This window comes from Nannobrachium achirus, assembly GCF_963921795.1.
Source record: "Nannobrachium achirus genome assembly, chromosome: 1".
NCBI classification, from domain to species: Eukaryota; Metazoa; Chordata; class Actinopteri; order Myctophiformes; family Myctophidae; genus Nannobrachium; species Nannobrachium achirus.
In genome coordinates, this window is record NC_137810.1 from 50,163,354 (window position 1) to 50,188,460 (window position 25,107).

At 45.2% G+C, this 25,107-nt stretch overlaps 2 protein-coding genes across 3 annotated transcripts in view; one reads left to right on the forward strand and one right to left on the reverse strand.

Annotated features, from left to right (window-relative positions):
• pfas (phosphoribosylformylglycinamidine synthase) overlaps positions 1-7,046 on the forward strand; it is a 40,576-nt gene extending 33,530 nt beyond the window's left edge. The window contains exons 21-28 of the mRNA XM_080725203.1: positions 824-943; positions 1,493-1,638; positions 2,686-2,893; positions 3,273-3,364; positions 3,855-3,969; positions 5,299-5,448; positions 5,729-5,869; positions 6,409-7,046. Of these exons, the coding sequence (XP_080581329.1) occupies positions 824-943; positions 1,493-1,638; positions 2,686-2,893; positions 3,273-3,364; positions 3,855-3,969; positions 5,299-5,448; positions 5,729-5,869; positions 6,409-6,722 (1,286 nt within the window). The 3' untranslated portion in view covers positions 6,723-7,046. The remainder of the gene's footprint in view (positions 1-823; positions 944-1,492; positions 1,639-2,685; positions 2,894-3,272; positions 3,365-3,854; positions 3,970-5,298; positions 5,449-5,728; positions 5,870-6,408) is intronic.
• The window catches only part of LOC308292628 (E3 ubiquitin-protein ligase RNF170), a 484,996-nt gene extending 468,520 nt beyond the window's left edge, over positions 1-16,476 (reverse strand). Inside the window, exons 1-6 of one of the 2 annotated variants that reach the window (XR_013962417.1) lie at positions 16,361-16,476; positions 15,148-15,208; positions 14,156-14,264; positions 11,366-11,439; positions 9,961-10,071; positions 8,090-8,865 (exon numbers count right to left, since the gene is read on the reverse strand). Coding sequence is in view for 1 of the 2 variants with exons in the window: in XM_080735019.1 (XP_080591145.1) it covers positions 8,521-8,865; positions 9,961-10,071; positions 11,366-11,439; positions 14,156-14,264; positions 15,148-15,208; positions 16,361-16,389 (729 nt within the window). In the remaining variant the exon portion in view is untranslated. Of the gene's footprint in view, positions 1-7,158; positions 8,866-9,960; positions 10,072-11,365; positions 11,440-14,155; positions 14,265-15,147; positions 15,209-16,360 lie in introns of those variants that run through there. The other variant, XM_080735019.1, reaches the window with a different exon arrangement.
• Positions 16,477-25,107: the final 8,631 nt, after the last annotated feature.

Genomic DNA, 25,107 nt, shown 5'->3' on the forward strand with positions numbered 1-25,107 from the left:
ATTCCGTGCTTGACAATAAGCAATCCTACTGTTTGAAAAGGAGTTTTACTTTTTTTTTTTTTTTCAACTTCGACCTTCGAATTTGTCTGGTTGGAGTCGACTTGGGTAATGAAGTCGACTCAGTCGACGTGTCGACTTTTTGGTTAATGCCCTAAAACATGGTCAGTTTGATGACGACCCCTTACTGCTACACCTTCATCTACCTACAGTACAGCTAAGTTCTGGGCTTTTACAAGACCAAGGGGCTCAGGGGTAGAGTGGTCGGTAGAGCAGTCGAATTGGAACCTTGCGTTCGATCCTGGGCTCCACCAGAGTTGGTGTCGAAGAGTCCTTGAGCACAACACTGAACCCCCTATTTGTGCAGGTTGATGGTTTCCTCCGCCATCTGTGTATGAATGGGTGAATGTAATGCACAATCTATGTAAAGCGATTTGGATAAAAAGCGCTATATAAATATTTACCGTTTAAGAGCCTAAAGGTCCTGCTAGTGGCTCCTAGAGGCTGTGCTGCCCTTGAGGAGAAGTGTTTTGAACGGACTGACATTGCTACTCTTTAAAGCCTGGCACCCTCACTAGTGTGGTAATCTCCCTATTGTAGATTGTGAGATATCTTTACATTTTGGCCTGAGGGTGGTGCTAGAGTAAAGATCATGGGGTCACTCAAACCATTAGGGTTTGTTCTCCAGGAAACTTGAATGCACTTGGCAGGTTTCATGGCAATCCGCCCATTTAGATGATCTCATCTGCAATAATTGGACATTTTAGTTTTAAGGGTGAGACATCTTGTACGGTGACCTTTCTAATGTTTTGTTTTCTCTTGCCAGATGGCCTGCTGAGTGCAGGGCACGACATCAGTGATGGCGGACTCATTTCTTGCGTGCTTGAGATGGCATTTGCAGGAAATCGCGGAATTGAGGTGGAATTGTCATCACAAGGAGTTACAGGTTGGAGCTTGCTTCTCTCCTTTTGTAGTCTATCATTTATAGTTTTATATATATTTACAGTATACATGTATTGGTACTTTCACACAATATACACAGTGACATCACATCACCTAGTTTTAGATAAATAATCATCAATAATTTATGTATATATTAATAATTGTAGCTGTGTAAAGAAGGCAAATAATAGAACAGCTGTTACAGCACTTTGGAGTAATGCATCCTTTAAAAGTAGGAAAAGACAACATGTTATTACAATATCCACAATGCCAGACAATATCTAATATCTAGTAGACCAGTGGTTCTCAAAGTGGATTTCAGGGACTCTCTAGGTTCTTTTCTAGGGGTCTAATTTGACTCTGACAGTATACAAAGTATACTAATTTAACTCTGACAGTATACAAATGGAACCAAATTCCATTTGTATGCTGTCAGAGTTAAGGGAAGACCTTGAAATGTAAAAGTTTGAGAACCACTTTAGTAGACTACAATAAACATACATAAACACACACACTATAAATGAGCCATTCTGTCTCCATGTTCTCTGTGCAGCCATTGAGCTCCTGTTCAGTGAGGAGCTGGGCTTGGTTCTGGAGGTGTCGGAGGCTGACGTAGAGACGGTGCAGCAGCGGTACACAGATGCAGGGATAAAGTGTCACCGTATCGGCACAACTCGTGGATTCGGACCCGAGGCCATGGTGAGGTTCACAGCAGCGGCTCTCAAGCTGTTCCACATTGGAGTTTTTCTTTATTTTTATAGTCATTCTTTTCTGATTTACTGACAGCAGCTACGATTTGTTCTATGGCAGCCGTTCTCAACCACCCAAAATAATCATATTTTAACTGGGGATCCCCCCACCCTGACGAGCACTAAGAGTTGAGGCATTACATTTTGTATAACATGGTTCTATTGTGAAAATAGCAGATCTACATGCTCACAATACCTCGCGAATGCAGAGGCATTGTGAGAATGTAGATCGGCTATTTTCACAAGTTCTACCTCTAATATTTGACGATTTGACCAATGTTTAATTTGTCATTTTAGAGGTATTAAAAGGCCCTTAAATTGTACAGTTTAGAAATGTGCATTTACCCTCTATACACTTAAACTTTATGTTGGTTTGTTTACTGTTAAGTGAGAATCTACCGGTCTACAAGCTCTCAATGCGCCTGCGACGCAGGTTCTGGAGCATTTGAAGTCTTCAAACTAGAAATATCTTCAGAAGCATCTTCCATAAAATCGTAATAGTCTCGGATATTTCATTTAAAAGCAAAGCTTAATGCCTCAATCTGTGAGTGTGGAGGGCTTTCATAATGTTTCACAAAATCTCACATTCATTTATTCTCTACGAAAAATAAAACAAGCCCACACTGCCAGCGATCTTTAGTTTTTTTCTTACCTTTTCAAGTAGTCACAGAATATTTGTCTCCAGTATACAGCGAGTCATTTCCACCACCCGTTCTCGAGTTATGGTCATTGTAACAGTGTGTCTCGCTCTCACATTTCCACGGAAAAAAAGTGACAGGAAACGGATGCAGATCTCATTTCGCGATGACGTCATTTCATGTGTTCCAGTGGGACTGAATAGAGCTCTTCGCTAACTTGCGAGCCCATTGTCATACACACATTTTCAGTCACCGAGATTTTATTTTGCTTGAATCCATGTGTCTACCTAAAGGCCCATTTGAACTGTATCTCTGAAGACCTACTTGAAGCCTTGCCATTTTGCCTCCCCGTCTGCCAGGTGGTGGTCCGCGTGGACGGACAGGAGGTGTTGAGTGAGCGTCTGCCCGGCCTCAGAGCTCTGTGGGAAAGCACCAGCTTCCAGCTGGAGCGCCTCCAGGCCAACCAGGACTGTGTTGAGCAAGAGGAGCGGGGGCTGAGCACCAGGACACAGCCCTGCTTCAACGTTAGCTTTGACCCCTCGGAGATGCCCAGCATCAGCCAGCTTGGTAAGAGGAAGGCGTGAATGGTGGAGGACAGTAGTTTCATTTGTCTTTTTTACGTTGATACTTTCCACTAAATCAGTTGTTTTCAACCATTTTCATATCATGGTCCATTATTTATTTGGCATATTTGAGCCACGGACCACCGTTTGAAGGGATTTAGCCTCTCAGACCCAAGACGTAGAATATTTTGTTATGGTTGGATACAATTTTGTCCACAAATTCAATGCTTACTGATGTGGTACCACAGGAGAGATAACAATTCTTTAAATACGTAATGCAGATGTTAAACAATAATTCAACTCTTGAGAGCATGAAATGAATGAAATTACATGTATTTGTGTGTTACTTTATGTGTGTTTTTTTAATGCGGTTCTTCTTTCAGCTGCAGGACAGCCCCGTGTGGCTGTGGCCAGGGAGGAGGGCAGTAACGGAGACAGAGAGATGACTGTAGCTCTGTACATGGCCGGATTTGAGGTGCGCAGAAATGCATTCACTCACAAATCACTCACCTACAATGGATTGATTCATTGATTTATTCATTCATTCAATCGTTCATTTCCTCTTCATGTGCAGTGGTGTAAAGTAACTAAGTACATTTACTCAAGTACTATACATAAGTACAATGTTTTAGATATTTTGAGTTCTATTCCACTACAATACATCTCAGAGGCAAATGTTGTACTTTTACTCCACTGCAATTATTTGAAAACTTTTTTTGATTTAGATTAGATTTGTATACATTTAAAACGTTGTGAAATGGGACATTCTGCATAATGACTACTTTCTACTTTTGTACTTCAAGTACATTTTGATAATAATACTTTTACTGAAGTACATTTTGAATTCTAGACTTTGACTTTGTAACATAGTATTTATACATTGCAGTATTGATGCTTTTACTTAAGTAAAACAAGTGAGTACCTTTTCCCACCACTATTCACATGTTTATTCCTGTTATTCCCAGGTGTGGGATGTGACCATGCAGGACCTCTGTTCTGGCTCCCTGACCCTGGATCCCTTCAAGGCAGTGGTGTTCGTCGGAGGATTCAGTTATGCGGATGTTCTGGGATCAGCTAAAGGCAAGTGCGCACACACACACACACACACACACACACACACACACACACACACACACACACACACACACACACACACACACACACACACACACACACACACACACACACACACACAGACATTCATCTGCAGAAGGAAGACACGCAGACACTTCTGACACTGTATGCAGGGGTGTTGCACCAAATTCTGGGCCCTGGGTACAAGGATTCACTGCGGGCCCCCCATGAATGTTCTTCATAGGAGGAGGAAGGGGCTTAACCCATTTAGACTGGGAACGCATTATTTTGCATTATTTTGTGCTTTAAAGGGATATTCCACTCTCAAAAAAACTCTGCCTTGCATGAGTCTGCCTCCCCATGGCTCAGGGCCTCTCCACATACACACACACCCATTGTAACTTCAAACTCCATTTTAACCATGATAGATTCATTAAAAACACCCATTATTTTTTCTGGTGACTCAAACTACCCTCCTAATACGTGAGCAGGCCGTGTTTTTTCCATAACGTTTTTCATTTATTTTTAATAATTTTGTTTTGTATTACATTTTTCTAATTTTCCCAAAGAATTATTAAAAATAAATGAAAAAGGTTATGGAAAAAACACGGCCTGCTCACGTATTAGGAGGGTAGTATGAGTCACCAGAAAAAATAATGGGTGTTTTTAATGAATCTATCATGGTTAAAATGGAGTTTGAAGTTACAATGGGTGCGTATGTGGAGAGGCCCTGAGCCTGGGGTGACAGATAACATTTACATCAAATATTTAAATATTGAATAAAGTAAATTAAAAACTGTTCAGGGTGTTCATAAAAGCCTGATTAGATGATAAAGTGACCAAAAGTTTTTTTTGAAAGTGGAATATCCCTTTAACTATTGAAAAATAGCAGATATACAGCTTGTAGATCTGCTATTTTTGAAAAATCGTGAAAATCTTTGAATATTTCAAATCCTTCTAAGGTTATTTGGAAAACCTATGTTTCTATGTCAGTGGTGCTCAAACCTTTATATGTGAAGGAACCCCAAAATATATGTATTTGGCCACGGACCCCCATCTCAAAATATTTAGTTCCAGGGACAACCCCACAAATAGCAGATCTACAAGTTCGCAGCGCGGCACTCGGTGCCGCGCTGTGAGCTTGTAGATCTTCTGTTATTCAATCGCTAAAGTATAAAATAATGGAGGCCCCTCCACCTTGGGCCCTTAGTAACTCAGTCCCACTTTCCCCCCCACTTGTGACGCCCCTGCACACACGCAATACACAGACATTCATCTGCAGAAGGAAGACACGCAGACACTTCTGACACTGTATGTCACGTGTGTTCATTAAAGGCTGGGCTGCCACCGTGGCGTACAACCCCCGGGCCAAGGCAGAGTTTGAGCGCTTCCGCCGTCGGGGCGACACGCTGAGCCTGGGCGTGTGCAACGGCTGCCAGCTGTTGGCCCTGCTGGGCTGGGTTGGAGAGAGCCAAGACGGAGGAGGTAAGAGACGGAAGATGGCGAGAAGGGAAGGAAATGTTAAGTGAAAAAAGTGTTGGTGTAAATGTTAATGGAGCACTGTTCTGCATGATAATACTCTTCAGTAAGATGAGATAAAACTATAATGATCCCTGAAGGGGAGGGGGGGGGTGGATAGTCGGTCGTTGCAGCTCACAATAATTAACTGGTACCATTATGACTGCAAATGTCTTCTGTTGAACTAACTCTGCTCATTACTTTGGGGGCTCTCATCATATAGTGTGCCTTTTTCTTCCTTTCCCAGAATCCGACGTGGTTCTGACCCACAACAAGTCTGGCCGGTTTGAGTCTCGGTTCGTCTGCGTGGGGATCCAGGCCTCACCGTCCGTCTGGCTCCAAGGCATGGAGGGCTCAGCCCTGGGAGTGTGGGTCGCACATGGAGAAGGTAGGTAGAGGAAGTACCAAGCAGAGTTCCTGTCCTGACGCTAGCACTTGGTTTTCTTTATACTGTATATCAGGGGTCTTCAACCAAGGACCCCTTATAGCTGAGAGAGATGAAGCAGGGACCCCCACAACTTTTTCGTAGATTCCATATAGTTTCATCGTTTGACAGCACAATCATCAATGTATTTTGGATTCATGTCATTTTGTGTTTTCAGATATTTAACCACTTGAACGGTCAATACATAATAAACTTGACCTTTCACTCTTTACTTAGTCTGCTCTTTTTCCCCTCTACACCAAAGTTATTTGCCAAAGTGCCAAAGTGGCAAATGTGAAAATAGCCAAACTACAAGCTCACAACAGCGTTGTGAGCTTGTAGTTCAGCTATTTCCACAGTTTAAATATATATATAATATATATATCAATCAGGTGGAAGTTATTATCTTCAACGGAGAGTGTTTGGTTTCAATTTGGTAAAACCTGTCAGATCCAGTGTTGGGCCCAGTGCAGTCGTACTGACCTCTTTTCCTTCCCCTCCAGGTCAGATGCAGTTCCGTTCCTCCCATGCCCAGGAGCAGATCGTCTCCGGAGGGCTGGCTCCTCTCCGCTACCTGGACGACCAGGGTCATCCCACCGAGCAGTACCCGATGAACCCCAACGGCTCTCCACGCGGTCTGGCAGGCCTCTGCTCCAAGGACGGGAGACACCTGGCCATGATGCCTCACCCGGAGCGCTGCGTCCTGGGCTGGCAGTGGCCCTGGGCCCCCCGTGAGTTCCGTCCCTCCCTCAGCCCGTCGCCCTGGCTGCGTATGTTCAAGAATGCAGCCGCGTGGTGCAGTAACAATGCCAAGTGATGATGTTCAGCGGTATGGACATGGTACGGTCAGTGTTGTATTGCACAAGAGAATCATTTTGTAGTACAGAAAGTTACTCACACCTGTCAGATTTGTGTCTCCTTTTGAAACAATAATTGAATTTGCGTTCTGCGGTTATCGACTTGTTACATCATTATTGTTGTTATAACTTTGAGAAGATGATCTTGCTGACTTTGTATACATTCCATGAGTTTCTATTGCCATTAACTGTGTATTTTCTAAAATTGTTTTACCAATCAGGTCTATACTAAGTTACACTACATTTAAGAAGAGTACCTGATTGGTCCTGTATAACTTTTGATGAATATGATTAACTCACTGCTGAACCCTGCCAAAACTTGAACTTGTGAAAGAATAAAATATTTCTAGTACATATGGGACTGGACTGTGTGTGGAACACATATTTTAGGATATGGAAAGATAATAAATAGTATTTATTGTAGAATATACAAATATACATCATTTCACATGAAAAGTTGCATTTGTTTTTAGTGTAATGCCCTGGGTAGCAATAATTACTAATTAGAAATTAAAACTATGTCAGGGTATTGCACTTTAAGGAAGAGACAAGAAAAATGGCTACATATAAAGATACAGTACTGTAGCTTCACCGACACCCAAAGGAAGAAATAACACAACATAGGAAGGAACAACAGGAAAAGATACTTTGTCATTCTAGTGATAATAGAAAAAAGGAATGGTAGATCTGCTAGTTTAGGTCCGTGGCCGACTAGCTAACTGGTCCTCTAGCATTGCTAGTTTTCGATCCTACCTATATGATAATTGCATTCACTTGATAGTTGGTATACTTATCATGCTATTCTAACTGGGGACTAGTTTGAGCTGGGAAACGAGGTGAAGGCATTTTTAGCTTCCTGGGTAAATCAAAAAACCAGCACTTATAATGGTAGCTTTTAACTAAAGTGCTGCTAGTTAGAAAAATAGCAGCACAATAGGTTTTCGTAGGATATAAAAACAGCAGTACAGGATGGAAAACCAGTAGATATGATATAAAGCCAACGGTATACAAGGGAGGCTGGTTGCATAGAAAAGCAGCAGTGGTAGCTGTCCTGGAAGATTAGAAAATAGCAGCACTAGATTTCCAGGTAGGATAGAACAGTGGTTCTCAACCTTTTCAGGCCGCGACCCCCGAAATAATCATATTTTAACTGGGGACGCCATCCTGACGAGCACTAAAAGTTGAGGCATTACATTTTGTATAACATAGTTCTATTGTGATAATAGCAGATCTACATGCTCACAACGCCATTTTCACAATTTCTGCCTCTGATATTTGACAATTTGGACAATGTTTTCATTTTCATTTTAGAGGTTTTAAACCGAACTACAGGTTGAGAACCACGTAGGATAGAAGAAGGTACTGTTTTGATAGAAGACAAGCATTACAAGCTATCCAGATGGATCAGTAGAAGAACCATTATACTATTATAGATGTGGTACAGGTCCCTTTTACCAGACAGACCAACCGCTTCGGTATGTAAATTGTAACTATGGTTGTCAGTACACTCAATTACACTGTAATGTAGTTGTAGATACCTTTTTTTTTCTCTTATAGGATTATTTTTGTAAACACTTTACTTTGCTTGAACCAGACCTATAATCTGAGATGACCATGCTTACATCTCCTAGCTGCACGATGTGCTGCTGCTGTCCATATGCCTGCATGCACTGACCAGTGTGTTGCAGGTGAAACCATGTTGGAGAAATCCAACGATCAAATGTCCATGTCAAGCAACCACTGACTAGGACCATTCAACTACAGTGAGTTCCCCAGAACTCCACGAGCGGCTGTAGCTTGCGTTGCATGTCCTCTCTCTGGCCCCATCTGCTGGAAAATGTTTATAACGCAGTTGAGGAGCAAAATGACCACCACGAGGTCGTCCAGAACACCCAGGAGCCCACAGAGAGAAGGGTCTGTCTCTATGGCTGTGTTCGCCGGTGAGGAGACAGGCTCCAGGGCAGGGGACGAGAAGGAGACCATGGTCCCCACACAGCACAGAGCCACCCTGAAGAAAAACAGCCACACCAGTCCTCCCATGGTGCCCAGGCCACGGGCCAGTAGCTGTAGGAACAAGGGTGTGTCGCACAGGTAGTCTGTTATCTAGGAGATGGACAGTAGAAAGGGCAGGTCAGGATGGCACACATCACCGATAAATGAACTGCATTTTTATGGTACCTTTATCTAAAACTTGCATCACTTACACCCTTTTTTTATTGACTGAATACTTTATTAACAAGTTGCAAACGGTACACCACGTACAATTTACCGGTATGCAAGCAAAGCTAAAAGGATAAGGTTTCCATTGTGGTCCTATGTCAATTCAATTCATCATCAAGACATGTAGACATAACAATACAATCGGTGCTCTTTTAAGGTGGTTTTGAATGATGACAGGGAGTCGTAAAGTTTGATGGCTGGTGGTAGGGCGTTCCACATAGTGTCAGAATAGTAGAATGGAAAATACCTACTCTTCATTAGTAATGATGGCAAAAGTCAGTTGTTTTATATTTTGTATGGACTGGAATGTAGAAATGGAATGTTTTCTTCCAAACCTTATTTGAGTGAATAGTTTAGCGAACATTTAGCAAAGGAAACTGCATTTCCAGGACAAGGAGATGCCACAGTAAGTGTGTCAGCTTTAGGGAGTGGGTGTGACTGACATCTGTACTACATGGAGTTTCATATTGCAGCAGAGGACAATACTGCTTCTGTGTCATGATGCTACTTAAGCTGTATTCCCATGAACAAAGCCATTGTCAGAGGAGATGGTGAGGGAATTCTCACCTACGATTTAGGGAACTCCAATGTATTCTAATATGTCACATTCAAGTGAACCACATCACCTGATACGTTTGCACAAAAACATGGTGAGTGCATGAGCTGGGCTGGGGAGTGATGTGGAAAATGTACTGTGAAGAGATGAGAATGGACTCCAGCCCAGTGGCTGTGTGCTCTGGCCCCATCATTCATTCCACCATGGATTCGTAACCGGACTGATTAGTTGGCTAAAAGGACCACCAGTAGTGCTCTGGGTACTTAGCACTGGAATTGAACACCACTATTCTAAATGGCGAGAGTAAAGGTTGTGTCTGTCGTGTGCTGTTGCTTTTGGTTTGATTCATTCATTGAGTCATTTTCAGCAAGCAGCAACATGGTGTGACAAAATATACATTTGGCTCGAGATGTAATACTGACCCTTCTAGGCGCTCCAGAATAGCGTTTGTTGTAGTCTGTGATTTCACCCAGTACTTCCTTTGACTGTCTGTCTGACCGACTCTCGCTGAAGAGGTGGCATATCACGCTGACCTAAAAGACAGAAACCTTCCTTTTTTAAATTCCGTGAATGTACACGGCTGTTCTTAAAGGTAGGGTAAGTGATATTTATTTAGTTAAAGTGTTTAGCTCTGTTTTCTAGTATTGCTGTAGAGCAGGGGTCTTCAACGTTTTCAGGCCAAGGTCCCCCCCCCCCCCCCCCCCCCCCCCCACTACGTAGTGTATACAATTGTGTTCATGGATTTCTTAGACAGCGTAGACTTGTTTGACAACACTATCATATCACTTTACGCCAATCGAGGCCTTGTGAGCAAGTAGATCGGCTATGCTTGGCTAATGTTCCAAACAGAATAGGGACTCCCTACAGTAACTCTGAGGACTCCCTAGGGGTCCCAGACCCCCTGTTGGAGACCCCTGCTGTAGAGTGTTTGTTCAGTAACAGAAGTCTCCATGTCTCTACAGCTCTTTAGGGGGATATTTTGAGTTAAAACTGAATCCGGTTTGATAGTTCCGGCCAAAGTGTAGTCCGTCTAGGACTACAACATGACGTAAAGTGGTTTCTGCTCCCGACCAGATCAAACACAGAAAAGTGAAGGGACCCTAGGCTAGGGGCTGTGTAGCGGCCCGCACCTCTAGTATAATTGAAGCTCATGAATGGCTATTGGGTACTCTCTCCTGATTGGCCAGATTTCTCAACCCACCTGAAAATATTTTTTCTGTTTATTAAGGTGCTGAAGAGACTGTTACTGTGTCAACAGGGGGTCCGGGACCCCTAGGGGGTCCTCAGTGTTACTACAGAGGGGCCGCTAAAGCTTTGTGATAGGCTCATTCTTTAAAATTAACAACTTGAACCCTCTCATGACTATTCTGCAGAGAACTTTAGCCAAAAATAGCATATCTACAAGCTTGTTGATCGGCAATTCTCGGTTAGGTTACATGAATAAAAACACGAATCCAACATAGACTGATGACAGTGCTGTCACACATGTCTATGAATCTATCTCTATTGATGAAAGTTTCACACATTTTAAACAATATGTAGTGGGGTCCCTACTTCATCTCTCTCAGCTAAGGGGTCCTTGGCCTGAAAACGTTGGAGACCCCTGCACTAGGCCTATAGCAATGATTACTATCAGAATAAAGTGAAAACCTTTCAACGAAGAAAACGTTTTGTTTTAACCAAACGATATCACCTTACCCTACCTTTAAATTAATCCCATGCCGTTTAAATTGCACTTCGACATAATGTTATAGTTATATAATCTAGTTATTTTGCTGTGCTATAATGTAGCTGTGATATATAAAGTGTGTCATGCATATGCAGTACCTTCTGTCTACAGAGAGGGCAACTGATGGCATCCAACCAGGACCCATGCCTCCAGTAGGCAATCAGACAGGGAGCTGCAAGGATGAAAGAATTCACACGTAAACACTTTTTATTTGATCTATTTGGGGAAGGTGGTGTCTTCTTTATTTGACAGTGATAGTGATTAAAGAGAGAGGAATGGGAGGGGGTGGCATGAAGGCCTATAGGGTGGGATTAAAATCTAAGCCAGCTGTGGCAAGGACATAACTATAGTACTGTACAGTATATAGCCTTGATGATGATATGCACTTGGAGATCAGGTGAACTCCTTTTAATTTAATTTGCATAGGTATTTGCACTATATTATGTTATGAGCTATTACGATTGTTGTAATGTTTATTCTTTTGATTTACAAAAAAACTCAATGTGTTGAATTTTGACCACAATTTTGACCACAAAAACGGTGACACTAGTAGAGGCCTGGAGATTTGAGAGCCCTGGGTTTTTTATGGTTCACCATTTATGAGCTCAGGCTAAGGCAGGGGTAGGCTAAGTAGGATAGGTGAAGGGCCAATTGTGTTGGTTTGTATGAAAGGTGAAGGCAAGACAAAAGTAGTGGTGGAAAGAGTACCAATACTTTTGTACTTTCACTCAAGTACATTTTGAATTCCTGACTTTTTGAGAGGTGCAAACCGCTCCTATAAGCGGCTGTGCGTGTGTCCGTAGCCTTTTTCCTCAGCGTTTTGCCATAGTAAAATGTGTGTGCGTAGCATCATGTTTGTCTAGTGATGTCATATGTCGTATGTCTGTAGCCTTTTTCCTCAGCGTTTTGCCATAGCAAAATGTGTGTGTGTAGCATAGCCTGTACATCCTAGACTTAAATCCTTGTCTGAAGATGTTATGCAAGCACGCCCACCGCTCACTTCACATTGGGTGTGATTTTTACTTTTACTTGTAACTTTTACCCTTCACTCTGATTGGCTGTGACATGCATGTCAAATGTGTCTCCGTAAATGTGGGAGAGGCTCAACTTTTGAAATACAGTATAAATATCATGACATTATAAATACATTATGCAGTTTAATGAGTGAACCAATTCAAGCAACAGAATATACAGTTTGAACTGCACCTTTGTACTTGTACTTGTTGTTGATGTGGATGCTACAGTTTATGTTTTTTTTAGGGGGGGGGAGTGGAGGAGAAGCATACTTTGCATTAACTCCATCCGGTTAGTGCTTGAGTTGAGAATCCTATGGCAACAGTTAATTATTAGAAACACAAAACGCAGACCTCAAAGCTCGGGTCACATTTCACCAGCATGTTGGATGCACAGTTTGCACCACTGGTCAGTGATAAGTGACCACCAGTACAACTGACTGGTTTGACTAATAAATAAATTAATGGGTGATCAAATACTAATGAAAAGGAGAAATCCTCCCCCCCCCCCCCCCCCCCCTCCTCACAGGCAGTGGTGGGAAAAGTACTGACATTTTCTAGTTTAAGTATCAATACTGCATTGTAGGAGTACTCTGTTACAAGTAGAAGTCCAGAATTAAAAATTGACTTGACTAAAGTACAAAAGTATTGGCATCAAAATGTTCTTAAAGTACTAAAAGTAAAAGTACAAAATGTTTGAAAATAGCAGATCTACAAGCTCACAACGTGTCGCGATGCGACACGTTGTGAGCTTGTAGATCGGGTGTTTTCAAATAGCCAAGGTATAAAATAGGGCTAAAGTGGTTTATGTATGTTTTAACATATTCTAATTTATATCAGCAAAGTAACTAGCAACTATAGTTTTCAAATAAATGGAGTAGTAAAAGTACAATATTTGGATTCAAGATGTAATGGAGTAGAAGTGAAAGTATTGGAAATTGGAAATACCCAAGTAAAGTACAAATACCTCAAAACTGTACCTAAGTAAAGTAGCCTACTTAAGTAAAATTACTTCGTTGCAAATTTACACCACTGCCCACAGGAATATGTGGATGGGGAGGGGGCACTGAAGGATCAAAGAAAGTGTATGGCTGAAAGCCTTCCCTGATCTTGACATCTTACAATAAATGCAAGAATGCGCGTTCCCCGCCGCGGCGCGGAGTGCCGTGCCAGGCCTCGACCCGCCACAACGCCCGGTTTTCCCGAACCGGCGCGAAACGTTCGGAATCACCGTATGCGGAGCTGATTATTGACATCAGGCTGTTTCTGAGGAAACCGGCGCAAGCGCTGACTCATTCTGACATCACTTCTTCAAAGACTCTGACATCACGTACGCCACATATGAGTCAACAAAAAATGCCATGGTTACGTATTGAATGTCATCAGTATGACGTGTTCTGATGTCACAGATCTAGCTGCTGACATCTGTGTATTCTGCTTAAAGAAGAAACAAACAAAAAGCGACAGAGATATTCATATATGGGCATGAAAGGGAAACAGACAGACAGATACAGAGATCTCCATATATGGGCATAAAATGGACGCAGACAGACAGATACAAATATCTCCATATATGGGCATAAATGGACACAGGCAAACATTATGGTCAAAACGGGTCTTATGACAACAGGTATAATGGGGTTTGCATTAAAGGGTAGGGCATTCACAGAGATCTCCATATATGGGCATAAAATGGATGCCTGTATACGGGGCTGATGTCTGACATCAGTTTTCCGGAACCGGCACTGTGTCTGTAGAGATCTCCATATATGGGCATAAATGGACACAGCAGGCAAACAGAGTTTGCCGGTCCCCGACTAGTACAGTAAATCATCTATTCTTCAGCCCTCAGCGTGCGCGTGATCGTGTTCTTACCACAGAACAGATGGCCACAGTTTGTCTGGACAGGAAAGGTGGCGGTCTGCAGGCACACTGGACAGTGCCAGTCTCTGTGACTCATGGCTGGACATAGCTGTGGGGATTCCTGAAAATATAGAGAGGAAAACCATGGAGGTGAAGAGGGCAAAGGATTGTGAAAAGAGGATAAGAAAACTGCAAAAAAAAGGACAAGGGTGTCCAATAAATCAATGCCTTGTGGTCAGATGACCTATTGTTATAGGCCCTTTGCCCTCATAACACACATTGATGATATGTAGGCCACGTATTGTGATAAATGTAAGGAAATGTGTTATCTGTAGCGGCAATGCTCTGTTGATCAGAATGGGACCCCAATAAAAGTAATGGTCACCAATTTTACTCAAGCAAACGGTGCACGGAATACATACGGATGCTTGCTTCAGGTACCGTATCTAGAATATCTTTCATATCATATACCAGGGGTCTTCAACGTTTTCAGGCCAAGCACCCCTTAGCTGAGAGGGAGATGAAGCAGGGACCCCCACTATACAGTATATTGTATAAATGTGTTAAAATCTTAAATAGTCGATACTTAGTAAACTTGACCTTTCACTCTGTACTTGGTCTGCTCTTTTTTTTACCTCTACACCAAACCTAGAGAGCTGCGAGGCGTTGAGAGCTTGTAGATCTGCTATTTTTTTTGCTAAAGTTCTCCTCAGAGTATAGCGATGCAAGTGTTCAAGTTGTTAATTTAAAATAATTATCCTATCACACAAGGTTTTGGCGGCCCCCCTGTAGTAACTCTGGACCCCCTGTTGAAGACCCCTGTCATATACTGTACGGACAATTTCTCTTATACTCAAGCACAAGTGTTCTCCCCGCAATCAAATGATGGATAATGAAGAAAGAAAGTTACGTGGACTGCAGATTTAGTTTAAAATGGTTCTTGAGCTTGTGAGTGCAGCATGGCAGCTGGTGATGGTGGGTGCTGATTGTTCTGGTGTGCATACCAAGGTTGTTGGTTGCCCTAGATAGCCCTGATCCGCCGGACCCTCAGAGAGTTGGCTTTGTCTGTAAAATGAGTGACACACGCAGGTTATTACAGATATACAGCAAATCCCTGTAAAAGATCAACTTTACCACTATAGTCAGTATCGAGATATTGACAAACAAAACTAATGATTTGTGAGATAGTCAGTATCGAGATATTGACAAACAAAACTAATGATTTGTGAGATAAGATGGACAGATCATCTTGTTGGGTTATTTCATGGGATTGTCACACCTATACACAGTTCTAACAAAATCATTTTCTGACACATTAGTGATAGCTGGTGCAATGATACCCATCATAACCAGTAAGACGCAGTAAAATTTAAAGCCCTAAAGGGCAAGGTCGCGCATGACGGAATTCGTTATTAATATATATCGGACTAGTTACCCATATATGGAGATCCATGTACATGGAGCTATGGGCATATTGGTTGGATGATTGGATCGGCGGTTCTACAAAAAATAAATGTTGTTTCATACAACTGTACATTGTGTAAATACAGTAACGGCAGGGGAAGCAGCTAAGAACATAGGCAAAATCTGAGCTATTCGTGTCATGCTTACTCGTTACTAACCCGTTATGTGAAATGACGTCCTATGACATCTATGACGTCTGACATCATACATACAATGCCCATATATGGAGATCCCTGTCTGTAGAACGTGCCACACTGGTTAGACTGACATGTATAGGCTATAGGTTAGACTGACATGTATATACTGTATATTGGCATTCACAGATATGGGCTTAATATTGATGACATCAGGGATCTCCATATATGGGCATAAAAGTGATTCTGTTAGTGTGGTTCCCCTGACATCACAGTGATGTCAGAGCGTGATGTCAGAGCATTGTTGAGTTTAAGTCATGTATTTAGAATAATTATGTTGGACTACCATAAAACCACTTCATTTCTGTCTTTCTAATGCTATAAAAGGCCATCATTGGATATGCTTAAAATGTCACGAAAAACACAATGGTATCATTCTCCCAACAGTTTAATCAACATCAAACTTCCTATTACTTAGTACTAATTACACAGGTTCACGCTATAGCCTATTCTATCCCCAACATGCCCCCATGACCCTGTACAACACCATCTCTACCAGTGGTAGAGATAGTACCAAAGCATTGATATCTATCTCCACTATACTTTCACATGGACTCACCTGGGAAAAGAGCTGTGACAGGCGTGCATCGTTGGACTGGAAACCAGGACAGGTCTGGAGAGACTGAGAGGACTCGACTCCTGGAAGGAAGTGAAATGCTTGCCTGCCAGTGCCAGCATCTCTGTACAAAATAAATCAAACTAGCAGGTTAATGATCAACCAGACCTCTCCTGCTGCCTATCAGCTGGTGTCCGAGTCTCGCTGCCTGAAAGTGCAATAATGCACCAAGATCAATAATCCAGCTGGGCTTTGTGAATATACAGACAGTGATCCAAAAATGTACCTTGCAGTTCAACATGAAGTGATGAACTTGCCGTATGAATGCATTTGTCCTGCACTGCTCGAAAGGCATATCATCTGGGGGTCATTTCCTGTGTCAAGTATAATTAACGTGATTTTCCACACAAGGTCAGAGACACATCAAAGACCCCGCCCACACACAGTGTCTAAAGGGGTTAAAGCTATCCCTGACAATCATTCACCCAAGGTTTACTCTGTGTTGCATTGTCTAATTTCCCCTGGTTTTACGTAAGAATATGTTTGCTTATAATGTTGGTTGTGAAATGTTGTGGGATGGCTTTGCCTTTTTATTGTGTTATACTTCTCAGCTGTGTGGCGGTGCATCCCTCACGTACAGTATAGCTATGCACTCGCTGAGGAATAGTCACTTTGTCATGACACAGTTTGCCCTTGATAGTGGCAGACTCTGCGGGAAGCACACTAACTTCACATTTCCCGGCCATCTGTCACTAGTGCTTCCTGATGCTGCGGAAAGTAGTAGAGTTCTTCTCCAACAATAAATTATAGGGATGCAAACGAACTATGGTTTGCATCCACGTAGTGACATGACATGACACGCCAAGTGACACCATGGCATATTGCAATCTTATGCTCACCAGTGCTCGCTTGGTCTGGCCCACACTTGGCCGCAAGGGTATTTGAGCATACAGTATAGTCCTACTGAATTGCAGCTGAGTTTTTACCTCCACCCGGCTTTTGCTAAAATATCTCAGCAAATATTGAGACAACCCCTCCACCTCACATGTGCAAAAATGAAGTAAAGAGTCAGCATGATTAGGAGGTCCTAAAAATAGCAGCCAGCCATCGATTTGTCAGCGGCATGGGCTCCAGTCAGTGTGACAGAGATCAGGAGAGCATATCGGGCCATAACAGGTGCCTGTTTGATCTTATGACTATGTGTGTGTGTGAGAGAGAGAGAGAGAGAGACACTCTTCTTCAACCCTCCCATGGGGCATGACTGCATGAGGGAGGGGTGAAGTCCACTCTCATGTCATCATCCATGGGTATGCAAGTCTGCAAGTACATGCACTTGCACACATGTGTGTTTAAGTTTGTGTGTGTGTGTGTGTGTGTGTGTGCATATGCATACATACAAATACCGACATACGCACAGGCAGTAACCACGAATATTGACTACTTGTAAAGTTTGACCCACATTTGTGTTACTATTGCAGCTGAGCAGCAAGTCCAGGTTAAATATAAAATAAGACTATACATACTGTATCGCTCTCTCTGTTGTGTTATTTCAGGATATTTTGGGGCCTTCTAGTGTTTAGTAGGCCTATATGAATATTTCTCATACTGAGAAATTTAATAAAATGTGAAAATGAATTCACTTGTGTGCAATTTTTTATTTGTACAGCCATTTGGGCTTCCTATGTTAAACTTGTAAATATAGGCCTACAAGTTAAATGTTATTTTTCCTCACTATTCAATTATATTTTCAAATCTCTTTGTCACTTTATGAGTTACCGTATTTTGTCTGATGAGCCAACAGGGAATTGAGTCTTTCTTATGAGATCACATGGGAATTCCTTATCTTATCAGAACTGAAAGGTAATTTACAAAAAAAATGTTTATCACACACACACACACACACACACACACACACACACACACACACAGACACACACACACACACACACACACACACACACACACACACAAACACACCTTCACGTGAGTGAGATTAATGGATAACTTGATGATGTTTTATGGCAATGGCAGGAGAAAATTGCTTTAAAATGGTATCAGGAAGGCTGCGACTCTTAAACTGCTGTCAGTGCTGAGGCTTCACTACAGACCAATCCTGTAGTATGTTAATAGTCTTAACTCAAAGGGACATACAGTATACTTGATCTTGTGCTTTCTAATTGTATCTCACCTGCTCCCAAGCCCCGTACTTCCTCCATACTCATGCTTTTAACACTATAGTTTTCTCCAGTTATTTTTAGCTGTCCGTCCATTCCAGTATTTCCGTTCAGTCCTGACACTGCCTAGTGTCTATTAACTATTTTGTGATTTCTTGAGTGGTGGTCACACCGTCTCCTATGACTGTGCATGTATGTACTGTAACTATGTTTGTAACTTTGTAGCATGAGCTGCAATACCACTGGGTGACCAGTGGTAGGCCTGGGCAAGTGGCGCTGTTGAGGCACACTCACACACACACACACACACACACACAACCCGCAACTTGGTAGCTTATCCAATAATGTTGGGCATGCGGCCCGCTGGCTCGTAACTTGGGAGTGACTTTTGACTTTTCTTGTAGATCTGCTATTTTTGAAAAATCATGAACATTTGTAACCTGACTGCGCCAGATAGTGGCAGCAGTGCGTATGCCTGCATAACGCTCTGCCTTACATCTGGGATTGCTCGGGCAGACCCGATGTAAGGGCTGGGCCATTTTTTCAAATTCTTTAGCAGGTGATTGGATGGGGCCGTCTCTATCACAGTCTGGGAGTGCCAATTCCAACCACTCATATTGGCCTGTCTGCATGACGTTACACCCAGAATCCCCCTCCTGGGTTTCCACGTGGTCTGCAATCAGACTCTATTGGCTCAGAGCCGCTCAGAGCCCGCCTGTAGCTGCCGCTGATTCGTCCCGCCCGGGACTTTACGAGTGTTATCAACTCTCCCCGAGCAATCTCAGATGGTAAAGGCAGAGCGTTATGCAGGCATACGCACTGCTGCCACCATCTGGCGCAGTCAGGTTAGAACATTTGTGCAAGTCTTTGAATATGTTTGACCCGATTCTATAAATGTCTTCTAAATCACCACTTTTCAACCTATCTTCATATAATTGGTCCTCACTAAACAAGATTCCTTTTTTATATTTAGTATTTTTACTATCACAAGAACAATGGCTTCCATTATAACATTGCAACTTTTCCTGACACTTCTATTAGCTTGGATTCCCCATCGATGATGTTACTGGTAGAAAAATAAAAGAGCTATTTTATCATGAACATTAGTGAGGACCAAATATATGAAGATAGGTTGAAAAGTGGTAAAGTCGTCCTTTAAGACATTTTGAAAAAAACAGCCAATTTTACTAACGAAGTAGTGCCAGGAAAATAACCTCACTCCTAATTTTAGGAAGCAGCACGTGAGGTGAGCTTCCTCCCCCCATGGCCATACACGAGAAACGATATAATCAGGGACTTCCATCACTCCAGCCATGGTCTGTTTAAACCACTACTCCCACACACCATGGTCTGTTTAAACCACTCCAGGCAAATGATACAGGAGCATTCGGGAGTGTAGGAGTGTACGATCCGGCCGGGAGGAGTTAACCTGGGCCGCATTATAACAAGGCACGTAGGTTACCAGTCCAAGAGCCAGGCTCAATAGCGGAGAACAATGCAGCACCCTAGGAGCCTACAGTAGCACCAAAAGACAAGTTTTTATTTATCAGCTATTAGAATGCTGAATAAGAGCTAATACTATTGCCACCTCACAGACTAACTGACCTGTGTTTTTTATGGTCTTTTTGCACACATACAGGTACATGTCTTGTATTAATATGCCATCCTTTAATACATCCTTTTTTTTTCATCTTTAATTCATAGTCCTTGCCTGTTCAAAAATACATTATGTGCTCCGAATTATGTGCAGAGTTTGGGTTATGGGGTATACAGTATATGAGGGATTGAATGTCTCAGAAGTAATGTTGGAGAACCCAGACGTATTGGTGATGTCATTCATCTCCATATTTGGGCACTGTTTCAGCATGCGGCTGTTACCATGGCGGTGACACATGCGCAGTACAGGCAGCGGTATCAGTGATGTCAGTTATCTCCAAATTGGGCACAGTTTAGTATCAGTGATGTCAGTCATATCAGACAGATAGACTTTTTTTTATTTTTATTTTTTATTAGTAGGATATATTAATTTATTATTATTATTAATTTAGGCCTATATATTTTTCTCTCTCTCTTTCAATTACTGTTTGTTTACGAATCTCCAGTCAGCACTCCACTCCTATGGGATGACGCAGTCAGCTCCATTAGATATCAGAACACTCACATAAACTCCCGAAGGACGATTCCCATTGGCCGCAGGGTATGTCCGTCAAATGACGTAACCGCCCAGAGGCGGACCCATATAAATTCCCCATCCACCGGATGTTCCCCCTCTTTTCTGCTTCTGCTTCAACCTGGATTGTTTGTTCACTCACTCGCTCCAACGAAGTTTTCAGCATTAAGAAGTTCCTAAAGTATTTATCTACGTTCCTCAAAGAGAAAGAATTTCGTCTCGTCTGAACTGACTTTGGCAAGTAAGGTCGAGCCACCCGGTTTCGAGACTCATTCCATTCTTCTCTTCGTTCTACTGTTATTGTTCTCTGTTAGCTCGCTAGCCTCGTTAGCTTGTTTACGCTCGCAGCCTTGTTAGCGTTTCTTGTTAGCTTGTTAGCTTGTGTTAGCAGTGATGGCTACGGCTAGCTCCACGCCCGCCGGCCGTGCATGCACCACTCCGAGTTGCCCCTTTCTCCTGGAGTCGGTGGACTTGCACCAACTTTGTGTACGCTGCAGGCACTGGGCCCACGCCGCCGACAGCCTGTTGCCCGAACCGAACTGCAGCGAATGCCTCCGCACTCCGGTGCTGATTAGGCAACGACACGCCGCGCAAGCGGCTAGTCTCTTCAACATCATGGCGGCGTTCCAGCCAGGCCCCTCTCCAGGGACCGTGGAACCACCTGCCTCTCCCCCCGGTACCTCTTCAGGACGACGGGGGATGCAGGCCTCATCCTCCACACCTCCCACCCGGCGCCGCCGTTCTCCCTCCCCCGCTCTCTCCTATACCAGCGGGGGCAGCGGTGACTCAGGCCCAGACTTCACCCAGAGCCTCTTCAGACGCTGGTCGGATGAAGAATTCGACGACGACGAGGAGGCTGGGGCGGAGGTCGTCGAGGGTGAGGAGGATAACGCTCCTCAAGTGGAACAGATGGACACACAGTCGGTGGAACCGGAGATCATCATCTCTATCCCCGAGACTGATTCCCCCCTGTCCGTCTTCCCTTCGGTTGCCGCCACGGCTGGAGCTGCCGCCCCCGGTCCAACAGCCGCCCCCCCATCGGCGGGGGCTCCAGAGCAGGCTATGCAGGAAGGCTCCGCTTCCTCCCCTGTTGCCTCTGGTCAGCTGCCGGCCTCCCAGGTGTCCACGGAGGGACAGGCTCCCCCTCCCTCTCCTTCAGGGGGAGCTATTGGGTCTGATGCGGTCCTCTCTGCCTCTCAGACCTCCTCTCTGAGCTCCTTGGGTCCCGCTCCTGCCTCCTCAGGCGCCATTCCAAGACTCAACAACGCGAGCTCCTCCTCCCAGGGCCCCCCTCCTCTTCCGGAGGCCTGGAGTGTACTAGAGAGAGCCACCAGTTACCTGGACCTGCCTGTTGCCTTCGCTCCACAGGCAGAGAAGGCTAAGGTGCACCGCCTAGGGAAGGCTCGCCAAGCCCCCCCCCCCCCCCCCCGCAGGTGATGTGCATGCTTCCTCAGATCCCCGGTTTCCAAGAGGCGCTGCACGAAACCTGGGAGAAGCACTGGGACCCAGACAAACTCCCCTATTCTTCGGAGTTTGTGGGAGGACCAGAGATCGGAGTCCCATCCTGCCCCAAGATCAGCCCGACTCTGGCCACTACTCTTCAGGCCAAGTTCTACAAAAAGAACCCCAAGGCTACTAAGGGGCCCTTCACCCTGAGACCCGCCCCCAAGCTGGTCGACAGCTTTGAAGACCAGATGTCCAAGGGCGCACGTGACACCTACAGGTCCATCGGCCACTCTGCTAGGGACCTGAACGTCACTGGTCTCCTGGGAGCCTACATTCAGAAACAGATTCAGAATGCATCCGGCTCCCTGCCTCCTGCTGTTGCCACAGAACTCCTGGCCTCGGTGGACCACCTGATAGATGCCAACTTCCATGCCATCTCCTGGGCAGGTCGTGCTATGGACCTCATCATGCAACAGCAGGCTCTCCGCTGGCTCTACCCAGTCGCCGCGGCCAAGGACTTCGAGGAGAGAGAGGAGCTCCTCAAGCTCCCCAGCTCCCCCAGAGAGATCCTGGCGGACGGTTACCAGGTTTTCCAGAGACAGGCGGCAGCCCGCAAGGAAACCCTGGAGATTGTACAGGACATGATGACCCCCCTCCCAGCCGGGGCCCCCTGTTCCCGCCGCAGTCCACTAGAGGCTCCTATGCCCAGGCAGCCTCCAAGCCAAGAGCCTCCCGCTCCCAGAACAAGAGTAAGGGCTCCAAGACCTCGGCCTCCTCTAGCTCCAGGTCTTCCTCCAAGACGGCCCGCCGCCATCCAAGCCAGGAGCCGCCCACTCAGAGGCCCAGGGAGGAAAACCCCCAGCGTCAGCCTTTCCGCTCCACGAGGGGCCGCGGAAGGTCTCAGCGCAAGTGACACTCTGGGGAGGGGAAAGCAGGGGTCATTAAAAAGTTAGTTTTATTCAAAACCTGTAACTCGGCCTCCTGCTGGTTCTGTCAAAATATTGTCTCCGCAAGAACTGACAGTAAAAATGTGTGTGCCAGAAAACTGTGTGGTTCCTCCTCTCGCACGATCGACACAAGTAGCTCTAGATTGTCAGCCCCTTCGGGCTCTTCCTCACAATCTGCTAACTTCACAGACACACAGTCCACACACAGCTGCTCTAAAAGGTACAGGGTCACAGCCTATTCAGATGCTTTTTCCCAGTGTAAATCCTCTTTCTCACGGTTCTCCACTAGAGAGCAGCATAGCTTCCCCTCCACACTCTCTAACTGTTCCAGGGTCACTCCTTTCTCCAGAGCAAGACTCTCTGCTAAAGGTATCTATGAGCCCTCTCGGGACGTTTTCAGTCAGGCCAAACGAGCTAAAGTTAAAACGTCCGTCTCCGCGGGTTTTGGAGACGTTTCCTTTAGGCCCTCCTCGGGCAAAGGTCAGAAAAGTTCCTTTACCCTCTGTTCCAGCACCGCTAGCTTCGAACCACGTGACCGTTCCTCCTCAGGTGCACTCGGTCCGTCGTTCCGGCCGTCCCGCCCGGGCGGCCCCTCGGCAGCGGGAGCGCTTGTTTTCCTCTCCGGCTCCGCCGGTCCCCGAGGCGCGCTCGTTTTCTCCCCCGGCCCCGCTGGTTCCCGGGGTACGTTCGCTTCCTCCCCCGGCCCCGCTGGGGCCAGAGGAGCGCTCGTTTTCCCCTCCGGCTCCGCCGAGGAGAACGTCTCACGCCCTCCCGACGCCATCACGTCAGGACGTGTCGACGGAAGCAAGGCCCCTCAAGAGGCGCTCGGTAAACGACACCGGGCGTCCCGCGAGGGCGGTGCTGACCGATCTTCCTCTCTACACTCCCCTGGCAGACTGTTTTTCGCAATGGAAGCGGTGCAATCCAAACCCTTGGATCTCTCGCACCATAAGAAGGGGCTACAGGATTCAATTCTACAAATCCCCCCCTCTAACTTCCAAAGTACTCTTCACCAGGGAGAAGGGCCGCAAGGCGGCCGCGTTACGAAAGGAGACTCGGCTGGGGTTCTACTCCACCTACTTCCTCGTGCCCAAGAAGACGGGAGGGCTACGGCCCATTCTAAACCTAAGTGTTTTGAATCAGTATCTGAAAACCTTCAAATTCAAGATGCTGACTGCTGCCAGCCTGCTGCGTTCGGTGAGGGTGAACGACTGGTTCACCTCTCTGGATCTAAGAGACGCGTACACACACGTCTCCATCTATCCTCCTCACCGAAAATTCCTCAGGTTCGCCTTCCAGGGGAAAGTGTACGAGTACACAGTTCTCCCCTTCGGCTTGTCGCTGAGCCCCCGTGTCTTCGTTCTAGTGACCAAGACGGCGCTCGAACCCCTACGGCGCCAGGGCATCAGGATTACAAACTACCTGGACGACTGGTTGATTTGCGCGAGCTCCGAGCAGGAGGCGGCGCGTCACACCAGGTTGGTTTTGGACCACCTACAGTCTCTGGGGTTTTGCATCAATCTAGAGAAAAGTGCTCTCACACCCTCACAGAGAACCACCTTTCTGGGGACCATTCTGGACTCGCAGTCAATGATCGCCCGTCCCTCGCAGGAGAGGATAGAGAAGTTTCTCTCCTGTGCAGCCCTCTTCCAAACGGGGAACTCAGTCCGTTACGAGAGGGTCATGCGCCTCATGGGTTTCATGGCCTCAGTCCTGCACCTTGTGCAACTAGGACGTTTCCACATGAGACCGTTTCAAAGGTGGATGTTATCCCTTCGGATCCCGTCCACCGAGGGTCGCGCTCTGGTGCAGGTCCCTCACAGGGCTGTGGAGGCGCTGCTACCCTGGCGGCGAGCCGACTTCCTGTCGGCCGGAGTCAGAATGGGAGAGGTGATTCACCGCAAGGTGATCACCTCGGACGCCAGCCTTTCAGGCTGGGGCGCGACCTTAGAAGGTCGCACAGCACGGGGCCTTTGGGGCCCGGAGATGCGACACCACCATATCAACTACCTG